This window comes from Dipteris shenzhenensis, chromosome 25 (assembly GCF_047967505.1).
Source record: "Dipteris shenzhenensis isolate YYH24624 ecotype China chromosome 25, Dip_SZ_1.0, whole genome shotgun sequence".
Taxonomy (NCBI): domain Eukaryota; kingdom Viridiplantae; phylum Streptophyta; class Polypodiopsida; order Gleicheniales; family Dipteridaceae; genus Dipteris; species Dipteris shenzhenensis.
In genome coordinates this window covers 49,813,244-49,830,163 of record NC_141620.1, presented here as the reverse complement: position 1 = coordinate 49,830,163, position 16,920 = coordinate 49,813,244, and the positions used below count along the sequence as shown (strand labels likewise).

The following is a 16,920-nucleotide window of genomic DNA, read 5'->3' as shown; positions in this document are numbered from 1 at the left end:
TTGGTTGTAAGACATGCAACAGCATCATGGGCATCATTGAGTTTTTCTTGAGGGCATGCTAATTGTGTTTAAATAGAGCTTGCTTAATAACAATGCCGCATCCATCATGTTCACCCTTGCCATGGCTAGATCCAAAGAAATTCCACATCATGTCTAGATCGGTCAGGGATTTGAACCTTGATACAAAGTAGAATCCACGTGCTAATTTAAATTGAGAGGCACCACCATCTGACAACACCCAATGTTGTTTTATATTTTCTTCATGGGGATTTTCCTTTTTTAGCCATTCCCAATGCAGTAGAAAAGCATGCTGCACAAAGAGGGTGTCATGTTCCCTATCATTTGAAATATAGAAATGGTACATGCATTGCACTCACTTGGACTCCTATGAGTTAGCAAACAGATTGGCATCAGGCGGCATCAAAGAATTAAGCAAATGATTATATGTGATATGCACAAAAATTGCTATCTGCTTGTTGTACCAGTGAGCACTTTGTATCTCATCTTGTTCTTGAAAAGAATATTTTTTTGCAAAATCTATGACAGATACAATAGTATCATGGGAAAAATTAGCAAGGCACATCCTGAACTGCTTATCCTACTAGCAGCTGGCTGTGAAATTGTGAAGCACATATTTTGGGTTGGATTTTCCCGTATCCAACTAGATAATCAGGATTTCAAGTCCTTTCCATTTTGGATTGAACCATGTGACCTACAAGCTTCCTTGGCTGAGTGCTCTTATATGGCAGTAGCCATCTCTTTTTATCGGATCCTTCAACATTGACATTTTCAAATCTCCTCCATTTTAGAGCAACATGGTTGTCTTCCCTTATTTCATATGGACAGACATTGAATGTCTTCTTCTTCATCTCAAACTACAATGCTTGCATGTGCCGTGAATGCATCCAATCCTGTGCCACTCACGGTCTCCCATTGGACAAACCACTGGCTTCCACAGAGACCTTAGGCTACAAAAGCTGCCCTCCCTTGCAACACAGGATGAGGATCTAGGTGGCCTACAGACTGCGCATTCATTGGGGAGTGATCCCCATGGAGCAATGCTCCAACATGACTAGATCTCAAGTCATTCATAGTTTGCCGGGTCAAAGTCTATGTGTGTTTTGTAACAACAAACATTCTTGTCTTTGAGTTTCTTGATGTACCAAGGCTTACAATGCTCAAATCTCCTCTGCCTAATTGAAATGTATGAATTCAGATCTATAAACTTGAGATACAATTCCGTCTACTAACCCAACATGTGGGAATAACAAAACAATGAGCCTCCTTTTTGCTACTACTAAAATAATACAAAACACAGTCTAATTAAAGTATATAATGAAGCAAAACAAATTTCAACCACCGTCTTGGTTTAGGATAGTCACAATTTCAGTCACAGGGATGGTTTAGGACACGTTTAAGAAAGTCTTCACTGGGCTGGTTTAGGACAGGTTTAGGACTTACAATTTCAACCATCGGAATGGTTTAGGACACTTTTACAGTTTAAACCACCGGGATGGTTTAGCTTGATGGTCTCAACTTCACATATTAAACAATAACAAGTATATTGCTTTTCATTTATGAATTTTACAATTTAACAGTGGTATATGGCCCGAATAGTAGGAAATTGAATTTAACAAATTTAAGTACTAAGAAAAACAATCATTTCAACCATCGGGCTAGTCAATAGAGCTGAAGCAGCCACGGTTGCATGATGATCCAACCACCGGGCTGGTTTAGTAAAATAACAATATATTGCGAAATATATTGCTGTTAATTTTTGCTCAACCATGCCATCGAGATGGATAACAACTAATGTCTATTCAACCATGTTGGTTCAAGACAATCATGTAACTGGCGATTGAGCTGAACTAGCCTACGGTTGCATGAGGTTCCAACCACTGAGCTCGTTTAGGATAATCACATTTAGTCCAAGACTAGTTTAAGAAATGAAACAAGTAAACTATCCCAAAGCTCAATCACAAATAACCACCGGGCTGGTTTAGGGGCACCACTAACCTGCATTGTATCTAGCATGTGTATGATGTGCTCCTTAAACACCTTGCATCCCATCTGCTTCTTATAGATGTCCTGAGAAACTCTCATATTTTTATGCCAAAACATCGTCACTATAGCAATGACTTCTATACTTAGGCTATCTCTCCTTTTCTTGTGTTCTGTTGAAGCCCACAGACTTCTTGGATCGGGATGATCGTGCATTGCTTCTTCTCTATGCTCAACTGACTAATTAATATATTTTTGAATTCATTTCAATTGGGAAAACCTATTTTGCTATGGGAGTACAATATTATTGGATTGTTAAAATGACCCTATGATTAGAGTCTGCCAAATGTCTACATATACTCAATCATGTACTAAAACGATATGAAGACCACATGCCAAGCAAGTGGAGGGCATGTGGAAGAGTGTGGGATCAAAAGGAGTCCATCTAGAATTTCTCTATGGGATGTGCAAGATGTTGACATGTGGAATCGAGAGGGTCCCTACGGGCAACATGTGAGAAGACATTGACTTTTCTAATTTTAAGAGTCGTGAGAATCTTGTGATGTGTCAAACGTAGCTAAAAAGGACAATTGATGGTGAATTCCTTATGTAGTGCACTAGAGGGTGAGGGTGCTACCAATAGAAATGTAACAAGGTGAAGAACGGTGAGATTCACTCTATCAAAGAGGCCTCTCTCCTCCCTCTCAAGCATCTTATTTTTACCTCGTAGCTATGTGATATCGATGTATATAGCCCTTTCCATGCTTCTTCCTCTACCTGGAGCATTAGGCTCTTACTCTTGTATTTTTCTCAATCTCTTACTCTTGTACTTTTCTCAATTGGAACAACTTATTTCTCCTTGTTGCTATGCCATATCCATGTATAAAGCTCCTTCTTTCTTCTTTCTCTACCTAGAGCATGAGGCTCTTACTCTTATACTCTTCTCAATTGGATGTTCTCTTTTAGCTTTATGAAGAAATTCTATGCTCCATTCTCTTTTGTTTCTTCTTGTTTTTCCTCTTGCTAGTGAGCCCAATCTTTTGCTTTCATGAGAATCCCTCAGTACTCAGTAATGTGCTTCAACTCTTGTGCAGCAAACGAAGGACACAACATGAGAAAACCCTTCACAGAATATCAAGATCCATCAGTCTCTTGACTAGGTTAGAGTCAACTAGATTGTTGATGCTAGGTGGAACAACACCACAACATTGTTCTTGCTTGCATATCTTTATCAATTATGTATCATTCAAGATTGATAACACATTTCTCTTAGCTTAGAAAAGATATTCTTAGATGCATCCTCTACATTCTTTATAATAGGAACACACATCCAGCTAAATTAGACCTATAAAGTGTGAATCTATAGCTGATTAGCCCCAAGATTGCATTCTATATTCACACCTATAGCGAATATGCATGGAATACTCTAGGTAATGGAGGAAACCATTACAAATTATGCTTGCAAGAGGTCCAAATTGATGAAAAAGGGGGCTCAATTGAAAATGCCTTATTTATGTGACTTTTCTTCAGCCTTCACAACAACTCATGCTTTCGTATGGGCTTTCCAAGTTGGCCATTGGTCCTGCAATGCACTACTATAAACACTTGTCGTACAAAACCTACTTGCGCTTTCTTTTTTTCTCATGTAGCATCACAAGAAATAACCATTCCTGCTATGGTACTACCCTTTCACCCTCTTAAGCAATCTTTATAAGCTTGGGGCCTTCTAAATGCTTTGCTATGGCCAACCAGTATCGCCTAGCCAAAATTAGCTTCAAAAGTCATTCCTGTAATCACAGATTGGTGTTTATTGCATTTGTTGGTATCATACTTCTTGCCACCTCAATTGGCTTTGTTGAGGCCTTCCTCTACTAACATCAATGCTGGTGAGCTTCTCATCATTGCTTTATTTAACACAAATGAAGACTCCAAATTCATAACTCCTTTAATGCTAAACATCCACATTTTCTAAGAGCTTACTCAAAGCTCTTATACCACCTATTGCACACCAATTGCTCACCCAAGTCCAATTACTTGCTTAGCTTGGACAACATACACACTTTTTTTGAAGAGCTATTTCTATCTTTATATTACCATTAACTATCCCCAAGAAAGGAACAGCCACCAGCTACAAATATTAGAAGAGTTCATTACATGACAAGAAGGAAAGATAAACAAGATCCTATGCATGCAGGCAATCACAGAAGGATTGCTATAAAGATGCTCGAACAACTAATACTTAGCTAAGGATGGATCATCAAAGACCAATGGTTGTGATCATATCAAACCAAATGAAAGGGAGGGCCATATCCCTACCTTACAGGATGAAAACCAAACAACCAAACATGCTTACCAAAGCAAGCACTCGAAAAGTGAGCATGAAGGTGTTACTATAGGAAAAGCAATAAATCCTGAGATTCGGGACAATACCATAATAGATAAGGCAAAGACTCCCACAAGGGGAGTGATATGTCGACGAGCCAAGATCTGTCCAAATGGAAGACTCCCAAGCAAGACTCGCTATAAGAAAAACTTTTACCGAATAGGTGTCCTGCAATCTTTTCCACCACCACGGAGGGATGTGTGCCATAGACCAGATGCGACTGGCATGATGAGAAATCCAAGGAGGAGGCTACAAACCTCATACAAAGATGCAATTATGGCACCAGCCAGCAGTAATGCACGATAAACATGATCATCCAATTGGAGAACCCAATCTTTGAGGTAGTGAAGAATCTCTTAACAAGGTACTAGCTAAAAGTCTCAGAGCATTTGTAACAATAAATGCCATGAGAACATATACTCATATCCCAAAGCATATTGTGATTGCTACACAAAAAAGATATCACCATACCAATAGCATCAACGGCACTTTACTCTGACATCAATGTGGCCCAATAGAAAGTCCCATTGTGTAGGCGGACAAGGACCAAAGACTGCAAAAGACAAGTTTATAATCAAATGTCGCACCTTGCATACCCTACATGAATTGCAATATCATTTTTTCTTTATGAGCTAGAATATGCATGTGAATATTGAGGATATTCAAACCCCCATTTATTTTTGGTGTGCAGAGGTAATTAACAAAATGCAAACTTAGAGCTTTACCACAACAATATGATAACCAAAAGGCTCCACGATATCAAACATAAAATAGGAGTCGTCTTGATTGGCAAACATCATGAAAGGTGAATCAAAATGGATATAGGCAACCAAAAACGATTGAACAACCCAATAGTGGACATGTAATGACCAGGGTGCAAGCTTCTAGTATTCCAATTTCTTCTTGAGCATATCAAGCACCCAATTCATTTGCTGACGATAAGTGACTATTTACTCCAAAGGATAACCAAGATGGCGTACAAGCTATGCAAATTAAACTATGTCCCCTAGCATACTCTCTCTCTCTCTCTCTCTCTCTCTCTCTCTCTCACACACACACACACACACACGTAGACACACACACACACCTCTCAAGCTTGCAAGAATCGTCACTACTTATTCAATGTGATAGTTCTACAAATTTGAAGAACTCCTCGTTGACCTGCGCAACTCTTGAGTTTCTGCCAACCCACAATACTACCTCACTAAAAACTATTGTCAACTTACCATCCAACGTCCGTGACATTCAAAACTAGTACGAAACAACATATAACATAGCAAGTTCATTCCAAAGGCGCCAAAAAGATGATATGAAAAGAAACTATGATTTTCCAAAGCCTCGTTAAAAATCTTTACAGGCAACCTCGATCTAGTTAGCTTGAAAGTTTCATAACCCTTTCTTATCATCATTATCTAAGTTGTATTGTGTAACAAAACATTAACACTAGTTTGGTAGCTCAACAGGTAATAAAAGTGTCCTTTTTAGGGTCTACATTTGTTTTTAATTGGTTTGAACCTCTATCATTGTAAGTACCGTTCAAGACACATTTTTGACTTATGCTCAAGTACATGGGAAAAATACTTCCATAGAGAAAAAGCTATGATAAAGCCTCCATTTTCTTTGCAAAACATTCATGGTTGATGTTTGGACTCGCATAAACTAATGGTTGCACAAATTTAAAGAAATACAACTTTTTTTAAAATCTAGTTCTAGTGTATCGAAAAGTTTGTACGTTTAGTATAGAAAATTGGCTTGGCTCGATTGTCCTCGTATGTGATTTTCATTGGAACTAATACCTCGATCGAGGTATTGCAGACCGAAGCAAGTTGGGTGTAACTTTCAATACTGAAATATATCTTATGGTCTTTAAAATTGAATAAATATGTGTATGCCATCGTTGGCTACAAGCTAAACAAAACATGGTGACTATTGTAAGGTAACCCAAAACCTGTAAAGAACACTAGCACGTTATGCACTGGAACTCTGTATCTAACTCAAAAACAAGCAACATGCATCTCCAACAATTTGCCTATTGAAGACAAAGGACATAACCATCTAACAAACTCAACAACCGAAAAACCCCCCTTTGCATGCCGAACGGGCTCTCATGCTCGCATGGGCCCTACATAGACTAAGGACTCAACATGAAACAAAGTAAGGTTAAAGATCCTTTCTCATAGGAACCTTAGTTTTGATCTTCAGATCTCTTCCAGATTTACAAGAAATAAGTAGTAAGGGCTTGAATTATTGCAAAATATTATTTGCAAGCTCTAGAATGAACCCTTCAATGGCAAATGTGTGCTTAGAGTTGACTACTTACTATTCATTATGACTTAGATTGCTGAGCTTTAGCAATATATCTTCCTTATTGAATTGGTGTTAGGACCTTTCACGAACATGGTCATCCAACCATGTCTTGAATTAGTCATTAGGGTACTGGTTGTAACAGAATGGGTTTGAAGGTGTGTCCAAAATAGCATCGACGTATATTTGATTTCTTGCTCCCCCTAATTTGCTTTGGTGCATAAATTGGATGACTAGAAGGTCCATTTCTTTTCTCTTTCACCGCAATTTGTAGATCTTGCCTTGGATTTTCTTATCCGTGAGTGTTTTCATTGAACAAAGCACCTTGAACCGAGGGATCAGCATGCAAGGAGAGATACTAATCTCAGCCTTAACTAGTCCTTGCAGCAAGTGCTCCTCTTTTAGAAGCCAGCGCCCTCATTGTCTACTTGACTTGCCAATGTTTGCAATATAGAATGAATCAGAAATTTTCTTGGAATATATCCACAATTGCAATGCCCTTCGATTTGCTTATGGGAGATCATTTGAAGGATAAGTTATGACATGACTTTTTTCAAAGCTCTATATTTTATGATTGATATCGTCCATTGCATGTATGTCCAACAAGATTACTGATGTGGTGTGAATAAGGATCTTTGAGTTTCCCACTTTCGAAACAACAAAGCCTTTCTAGCCCTATTCTTCTATCAAGTATCTGAAGTCTTTTAAAAGGAATAAATTCCATAAACTTATAGACTTATCTTCCCTAAGCTCAAATCCTTCCAACATTCTTGATTCTACCATTGATTGAATACGTGCTAGCGACAAGCTGTTGTTTGCTAAGTATGCTAGCATGAGGAACAAGAAATCTATTTGGAAAGCAATTATTTGCTCAAGTGTCGACATGTTCCCCAAATAGCTGTGTATGCAACTCCAAGGCAATTTAGCCAGACATGCATAGACTGAGACATGAGCAACACAACCAAGAATAACGTCTTCATGGTATTTAACAGTCCACAAAAAAATGCAAATTTTCTGACTCGTAGTAGCAGGTGTAGCTTTGATACAAAAGACGCACCTCCAACATAAAGTTCTTTGTAGGCATCATAAAAAGGAATAGGGTTAGACCCAAGCCAAGCAAATATCTTCAACCCAATAACCTTCCTTAAAAGAGATTCGGAGAATGGTAGGTGCTAAGAGAGAATCCCAATCAAACACATTAATGCCTGATTCAAAAGAGATCAAATCTGATTTAGCACTTCACATGGAGGAGACGTGGTCTTTTATTTGCAGGCCTAAGGATGAGTAAGTTATCTCAACTTGCAAAACAACACACATTTTCAGCAAGGATATATGTAATTCTTACAGGCAAAGATCGATATTTTAAAAGTGAAATACAAAGTCAACCTCTGCAACTTCAATGTGAAGTGTGAAGTCTTTTGGTTTATGTTAGGCCATCAAACACAAGTGCATTTGGAAGCCTCCGGAAGACAGGTCAAGTAGATTACCTATAAATGGGGCAGCCATCCTCTGTTGGCCCAACCAAGAGATCTTGCCGCAGCAAGGATACTTTGATCACCTGTGTCAGTTGAATTGCCAGAGCAACTAGAAGAATATTTGGACACTAAAGCGATGCACGTTTATTGATACATGCACACTATTGAATCACAATATGCTTTTAACAAATTGAGCTGCAGTCCGCACTGACAAAACCTTACGCTCATTTGCCCAAGAGACAGCCTGCTTTGCAATGCTTTCTTGGATGCCATTAGGAGGCGTTGCAGCACCCGTTTTCTCTTTATACTTACATATTTCCTCTACACACAGTAAAAAGCTATCTAAATCCAAATCGGTCAAGTTCAGAATCATCCCAAATACGTCATTGAATTCACACGGTGAAGGTGGCTTTCTAGTGTCCGGTTCATCTACTCCCCTCTGGAAGCTTGGTATAAGGCGAGTCACGCATAACAACACATTTTCTGGCCATTCCTGTGGAGATCAAAACAGAGTAAAACAGGTATCTCTATCACTAATCATAAATGTTATGATTTGTGCACTGAACATGAGCTAGATCAATTGCACAACAAAATATGTGTTTCAGGTGTGCAACAAATCCTCTCTCTCTCTCTCTCTCTCTCTCTCTCTCTCTCTCTCGTCGCACGATCCCTTAACGCCACCTATGCTCAGCCTAGGCCCTGACCTTGGTAGCACCTGCTGTGGGCGCTGCCTGCTCAAGACTCTCTCTCTCTCTCTCTCTCTCTCTCTCTCTCTCTCTCTTACTGCATTTTCAATAAACAAGGGCAGATACTTACATTGCACAATGCCTACACGAGCATGTGAGGAGGACATTTGGGGGAAACAAGCACTTGAAAATGCCATGACAGGACCACTCCAAACATTATGTCCAATGTCCTCACCAGCCTCCAAAAGATATGCCTTGCATTGATTGAAAGAATCAATAGCTTGGAATCTACTAATGTGGCCTTCCTTGCGGAGAAGGCACATGTAGATAAAACACTAGCTGAAGTGAAAAAGCATGGAGGGAAAATGCAGGAGGAATGGAGGAAAGAAAGGGGCAAAAAGGAGGAATGGGAGAATGAAAAGGGTGAATGGATATGCGAGAAAAACAAGCTCCAGGACAAGGTACATGCTTTGGAGATTGAATTGCAGCAAATAAAGGACATGAAAGCACCCCCGGAAGGAAATTGCAAAGCAATAAAGGAGCTGAAAACAGAAAATGCCACTCTCAAGAAGGACATTGCCACCATGCAGGAAACAATGCAAGGCACACATGCTGAGCTTAAACAACAAATCAGCAAAAGGGAAGCTAAGATGTTGGAATGGAAGGATGTGGTCAAAAAGGGCACAACAGCCCCCAAAAAAGAATTTATCTCCGAAGCACTTGAGGAGGAAAAAAGGAGGACCAGCAAAGCATTAAATGTCTTAGTGACGGGGCTTCCGATGGAGACACTCCGATGGGAGATGCCAAAATACTGTTCACCAAAATGGGAGTCAATCTTGTTGGGGTAAAGGCACTGGCCACCCTTGTAACAGTATTAATCTAGTACTACTAAGTACACTAAGTACACATTGTACTTAGTTACTGAGTGGCCCTAGTCTTATCCATATATACTAGTGTGTGTACTTGGGGAGGTACCACTCATTCCTTTATCCCCACCCACTGGTGTGTGACTACTGTGAGTGTGTCTCTCTACTCCCTACTCTATCTCCCTCACTCTCGATCAACTGGTATCAGAGCCAACGGGCTCTCTCCCTCCGCTTCCACTCCCATCTCTCCCTAGCCTATCCCTACCGTACGGACAAGTCCGTACGGCCGTACATCGTCCGTACAGCCGTACGGACGGATCGCGATAGCCAGGCCAAGGGCGAGGGCGCGGGTGTGGTAGCACGGCTGCAGGGCGAGGGCGCGGGCGTCGTAGCTGCGGCGCGGCTGCAAGGCGATGGCGCGGGCGGCGTAGCTGGAGCGGCTGCAAGCAAGGCGGGAGTGGTCGGCCGACAGGGCCGACACAGCAAGCGACGACCAGCAGGTCGGCCTACAGGGCCGACATAGCGCGCGACGACGACACAGGTCGGCCGACAGCCGACACAGCAAGCGACGACCCACAGGTCGGCCAGGGCCAAGCCGGCCGACAGGGGTCGGCCGTACTGCCGAGCCCCGCCAGCCTCTTCCTTCTCTGCCCCGCGTGCCCCCGACCTCTTCTACGCTGCTCTTCGAATAGCAGCATAGGCTGCATTCCGCGTGTGTCTCCCCGTGGCTGAGACAGCTGCACATACGTGTGGTTCTACAAGGTCTCCGGGCAGCGTGCACGTCCGTACCAGCCCCCCCCCTTCTTCCGGCTCCTTTTGTTACAGACGAACAGCAGCAACGGCTGCATTCATCTCCGTACAAGTACAGCCAAAAGGCGGGGTACCGCAGCAAAGGTATGCAGGTGCTACTGTGGCAGGGCATCACTCAACTCTGAGGCTTAGCTTATGCCGCAAACAGAGTTGAGACAGGTTATTCACTTGGCCAGTGAGGGTTGACACAGTGTATGCATTGTCAGGTTTGCAGTGTGTATGCTTGACACTTGGGCAGAGGTTTATGCTTTTGTCAGTGTGTACCCGCACATGCAGTGATTGCAGGCAGTTGCATGATTTCTTTGGAAGATTGTGAACGACATTTCACAGGACAAATGCTTTAGCTTGTTGCTGAAAGTACAATCACTTTTGGTTCAAATTTGGTCGATTTTGACCAAGTTTGACTTTAGTCAAATTTGGGGCTTTTGTAGCCTGACCGGCAATCTGTCAAGTGGGAGCACTCTACCTGCATCAGGCTATCTCGTAAAGCACTACTATGCTTTGAAAGTGCAAATTTGACTTACAGTTTTTTTTTTTTGGTCAAAGGTCAATCTTTTTAATTGGAGGTCAAATCTCTGATTTTCTTCATGCATTCAAAGGGCTTTTGAGCAATCTCACTTCCAAACTGTAAATTCAGTTGGGGGGGAAAGTTTCTGGAGCATATGGAGGTCTAAAATCAGAGATCTTCATCCACAATCAGAGATTCACTGTTTTTTGACAGTCCGGGACTGTCAACCAGCAAGTTTGACCAGATTTCACTGTCAAAAAGGTCAAAAAGTCCTGCTACTTTTTTTTCAGAAAACAGTTCTGGGATTTTTCTGGAGCACTTTGAAGGAGCTGTACCGCACTTTCGCCAGCAAAAAAGACAGGAACAGATTGCTGTACTGCTTCTGCAGCAAGTGGGAGAAAGACTTTCAGTCGGTTTTATGCCACTGAAACAGTACCAAGTTCATTTTCTGATCGTACTTCCGCTGCGGGGGAATTTTCTTGGAGTAACTAGTGCTTAATTGCACGACTACAGGGAGTCAAACTCTATTTTCTTTACCATGAGTTCCGGCAGCGACGTGTCGTCCTTGTTTCAGATAAAGAAGCTCGAAGGAGCTAAAAATTACGACATATGGAGGACACAATGCTACAATGTGTTGATGCAGAAGGACCAGTACAAACCTATAAAGGAGAAGGGTGTTAAGCCCTCCAACATTACTGATGAGCAGTGGGAGAAGATGGACGGCTTGGCCAGGTCGACCATTATGCTTACAGTTGTTGATTCACTGGTTGTAGGCATCAGGGATGAACCTACTGCGTGGGAGATGTGGCAACGTCTTGAGGATACTTATGCCAAGAAAAGTGCCACGGGAAAAGCTTACTGGCTAAAAAAGCTTGTTGGTCTTCAAATGAAGGAGGGGACAGCTATGTCCACTCATATTATTGAGTTTAACAGCATATTCAGCCAGGTGATCAACCAGGGGTTGAAGCTCGATGATGAGCTGAAAGCTACACTCATCCTATGTTCTCTACCTGAGTCATGGGACACATTCAGGACTTCTACCAGCAACTCAAAAACCATTCTGTTATTTGCAGATGTGGAGAGTGCTCTTCTACAGGAAGAGATGAACAGAAAGAACAATGCTATTGGGAAGTCAAATGCTTTTAATGCACGCAGCAGGTCCAAAACACGTGGAAAAGACAAAGAAAGAGAGAGGAGCAAGTCCCGCTCTAAGAGTGATCTTGTATGCAACTATTGTGGCAAGAAGGGACATATTGAGAAAAAGTGTTTTCAAAAGAAGAATGACCAGAGAGCCAAAGAAGGCAAGACTCAAGGCAAGTCTAAGGGCAAAGAAAAAGAGGAGCTGAATGTTACTTATGTTAGTGACAGTGACAGTGGACATGAGATATGTTTCACCTCTTCACTGGAGGCTCATACACTTCCTGCTGGTGATGGATCAGATATGTTTTCCTGGATTATAGATTCAGGTGCTTCCTTTCATGTGACATCCTACAGAAATCTGTTTGTCAGATATGCAGGAGGGCAAAAGGGAGTGGTCTTTCTTGGTGATAACCATGCATGTTCTATCATTGGCATAGGTGATGTCAGGCTTGTGCTTGAAAATGGCCAGCAGTTAATGCTCAAAGGGGTCAGGCATGTTCCTGAGGTGAAGAAGAACTTGATTTCCACAGGGTTGTTGGATGATGATGGTTATCATACCACCTTTGGTAATCAAAAATGGAAAATCAGCAAAGGGGCAATGGCTATTGCCAGGGGTCCTAAGGTTGATACTTTGTACTCACTTCATGCTGGACATTGTCCGCATTCTGATGTAAATGCCACCGAGCTGCCAAAGATTTCATTGTGGCATAGCCGGCTTGGCCATATGAGTATTAAGGGAATGGAGCAATTGGCTCACTTTGGTTACTTGCCGAGTCTAAAATATTCAGATTTACAGAAATGTGAATTTTGTCTCTACGGTCGTCAAGTACAAATACCTCATAAGAGAAGGTCAAATCAGAAATTACAGCTCTTGGAGCTAGTACATACTGATGTGTGTGAGATGCCTACACTCTCTTTAGGAGGTTCAAAGTACATACTGTCATTCATAGATGACGCCACCCGCAAAGTGTGGGTTTACACTCTCAGAAAGAAGAGTGATACGTTCAAGGCTTTCACTAAGTTTGTTACACTAGTTGAAAATGAGACAGGCAAAAAACTGAAAGCCTTACGATCTGACAATGGTGGAGAGTACTTGTCCAAAGAATTTCAAGAATTCTGTGAGGCAAAGGGTATCCAAAGGGTTTTGTCTGCACCATATGATCCTCCACAGAATGGTACAGCTGAAAAAATGTTCAGGACCATTCAAGAGAAAGTCAGATCCATGTTGTCACATGCTGCATTGCCCCACACATTTTGGGCTGAAGCTGTAAAGACAGCTGTGCACCTTATTAACAGGTCACCAAACAAGAGACTATGTGGTGGTGTGCCTGAACAAGCATGGACGGGCAAGCCTCCGTCTTACAAACACCTACGGGTCTTTGGTTGTGTCGCGTATGTGCATGTACACAGGGAGGACAGAACTAAACTGGATCCAAAGTCTCTTAAATGCATATTCCTAGGTTACGGTGACAAAGGTGAGATGGGCTACAGGATTTGGGATCCCAAGAACAGAAAACTTATACGCAGCAATGATGTCGTGTTTGATGAAACCATCATGTTCAAGGAACCTGTTGTACAGCAGGGACCTTTAAAAGTAACTATTGATGATGACAGGCATCATGGGCAACACAGACAGGCTGTAAATCAGCCACAACAGCAGCATGATCAGCCATTAAATGATGCTGCAGCAGATCCTAATGGACAGCCAGTTATGGCCGAAAACATCCCAATGGATGAGGCACAGTTAGGTGATCTTCCTGACATGCAAATGCAGCCAGGAATCATGGAACAGCCACCTTATCTGGGTGATGAACAGGCTGGACAGCCAGCTCAAAATGATGGTCTTTGGGTTAGAAGGTCAACCAGACAGACGCGGCAGCCAGAAAGATTTGTTCCAGGCATTGATTATTTAATGCTCACTGATTGTGGAGAGCCTTCATGCTACAGAGAGGCTAGGCAGAGGGCAGACAAGGTTCAATGGGATCTTGCTATGAAGTCTGAAATGGACAGTCTTCACAAGAATGGCACTTGGGAATTGGTACCCTTGCCTACTGGTAAGAAGGTACTGCCATGCAAATGGGTTTATAGACTTAAAGTCACACCTGGTGAAAAGCCAAGGCATAAAGCCAGACTGGTTGCCAAAGGGTTCAAGCAGGAATATGGTGTTGACTTTGAGGAGATATTCTCTCCCGTTGTCAAAATGACAACACTCAGAACTGTATTAGCATTGGTTGCACATGCAGATATGGATTTGGTCCAAATGGATGTCAAAACAGCATTTCTTCATGGTGATTTACATGAAGAAATTTTTATGCAGCAGCCAGAGGGTTTTACAGTGAAGGGCAAAGAGAAGCTTGTATGCAGACTGAAGAAAAGTCTTTATGGTCTAAAGCAGGCACCCAGGGAATGGTATCATAAGTTTGATACATTCATGCGAACCCAGGGTTACAGGAGAAGTGACATTGATCACTGCTTATATACCAAGAAAGCTTCAGATGGCAGTTTACTTATCCTCATTTTGTATGTGGATGACATGTTAATTGCTGGAAAATCTCATAAGGAAATGAATGCCTTGAAAAAGAGATTGCACCAGACCTTTGATATGAAGGATCTTGGTGATGCCAACCATATATTGGGTATGCGCATACTTCGGGATAGGGAAAAGCGGTTGCTATACTTGTCTCAGAAGGAATACATTGGCAAGGTCTTGCAAAGATTTCACATGGAGGGGGGGAAGAGTATTGGTACTCCATTACCTCCTTATGTGAAAATCAGTGCTTTGGACAGCCCTCAGACAGATGCTGAGAGAGCTGAGATGTCAAAGATTCCGTATGCATCAGCGTGTGGCAGTCTCATGTATGCTATGGGTGCCACCAGGCCCGATATTGCGTTTGCAGTGGGAGTGGTTAGCAGATACATGGCTAAACCTGGCAAGAAGCATTGGAATGCAGTGAAAGGTGTCATGAGATACCTAAAGGGTACACAGGACTTGTGTATATGTTTCGGCAGTCAAGATGCCAAAGTGCAGGGTTATACAGACTCTGATTATGCCGGTCACCCTGATACCCGGAAGTCTACTACCGGATACGTTTTCACTTTCACTGGAGGTGCAGTGTCGTGGGTATCTAGAATGCAGCAATGCGTTGCTTTGTCTACTACAGAAGCTGAATATATTGCAGCCACTGAGGCGTGCAAGGAAGCTATATGGCTATCTCGGCTAGTGGCAGATTTGGGCTACTCTAGTGATACTCCATTGTTGCATTGTGACAATCAGAGTGCCATACAGTTGGCACGAAATCCTGTTTTTCATGCAAAGACGAAGCACATCGACGTGAAGTATCATTTTATCAGGGAGGTGCTTGAGAACAAGCAACTTCAGCTTGTGAAAGTTCACACTGATGACAATCCAGCAGATCTGTTGACAAAAGGATTGGCTGCTGAGCGGTTTGCACACTGCAGACGGCTTATGGGTATTGGATAAGCAGACCAACTGGTCCTGTACATAATGATGTATATTGCTGTTTTTTCTTTTACTCTCTCTTATGGGCACACTGCCTTTAAGTGGGAGGTTGTTGGGGTAAAGGCACTGGCCACCCTTGTAACAGTATTAATCTAGTACTACTAAGTACACTAAGTACACATTGTACTTAGTTACTTAGTGGCCCTAGTCTTATCCATATATACTAGTGTGTGTACTTGGGGAGGTACCACTCATTCCTTTATCCCCACCCACTGGTGTGTGACTACTGTGAGTGTGTCTCTCTACTCCCTACTCTATCTCCCTCACTCTCGATCAAATCTCACTTGTGAAACAGCCTGGAGGGTGGGTAAACCTGAGGCACCCTCAAAGCCACTAGTGCTGAAATTCTGGACAGCCATGGACAAGAAGACCCTCATGAGCACGAGGGCGACTTTGAAGGGAACAAGGATCTACCTGGATGACGACCTCACACTCTTACAACAGGAACATCGCAGGGAAGGTATGATAGAAGTAATGGCAGCAAGGGAAGCAGGGAAATGGGCTGTATATAGGGATGGTAGGGTGATTATTCGAGAAAGAGGAGATAAGGAGGATAAAGAAGAGAAGGAAGAGAAGGAAGAGGGAGAATTGTGACGGTGTCAAGCTCATAGGATGTGTGCACATACCAGATTGAAAATAGCAGTATGGAATTGTAATGGCACATTATGGTCTGACCCAAGGGGCTTCCTGGAGACATATAATGATAGAGAGATGATTTTCTACCCCGAAACACACGAGGGTCCAGAGCGAGGGCTGCCCACAGTGACTGGATTCACCGTCTACACAATCGGAGAGCGCAAGACCATGAGGGCTTTTGGACTGAGCACTTTGCACATGGACAGGAGGTCAAAACCCGGATCCTAGCACAGATGTTCAACCGGGCTGCTAGTCACGGATTTCCACCTTCTTGGAGTACCACCACTATTGTACCGATACACAAAGCCGGGGACCCTATGGAGACGGGGAACTATCGGACCCTTATGATTGGCAACACTCTGGCCAAGATTTATGGATCAATTCTAGAGAGGCAACTCAGCAGTCATACAAAGGCTCAGGGGCAGTGGGCACTAGGACAGGCAGGATTCCAGAGACAGCACTCTACCCTAGATCACATCTTCACTTTTAGGGCTATCATTGAGCAAATGAGGTCCACACACCAGAAGTCTACACATGCTTTGTCGACTTTCGGAAGGCTTTTGACACTGTCCCATGATCCCGCATGATCAG

General features: G+C 42.5%; 1 protein-coding gene across 4 annotated transcripts in view; it reads right to left on the bottom strand.

The window, feature by feature from the left end:
• Positions 1-7,764: 7,764 nt before the first annotated feature.
• The window catches only part of LOC147886011 (uncharacterized), a 112,176-nt gene continuing 103,020 nt past the window's right edge, over positions 7,765-16,920 (bottom strand). For 3 of the 4 annotated variants that reach the window (XM_087396531.1, XM_087396533.1, XM_087396532.1), the window contains one exon: positions 7,944-8,656. In XM_087396531.1, the coding sequence (XP_087252657.1) occupies positions 8,333-8,656 (324 nt within the window). In that variant the 3' untranslated portion in view covers positions 7,944-8,332. Of the gene's footprint in view, positions 7,894-7,943; positions 8,657-16,920 lie in introns of those variants that run through there. The other variant, XR_015543438.1, reaches the window with a different exon arrangement.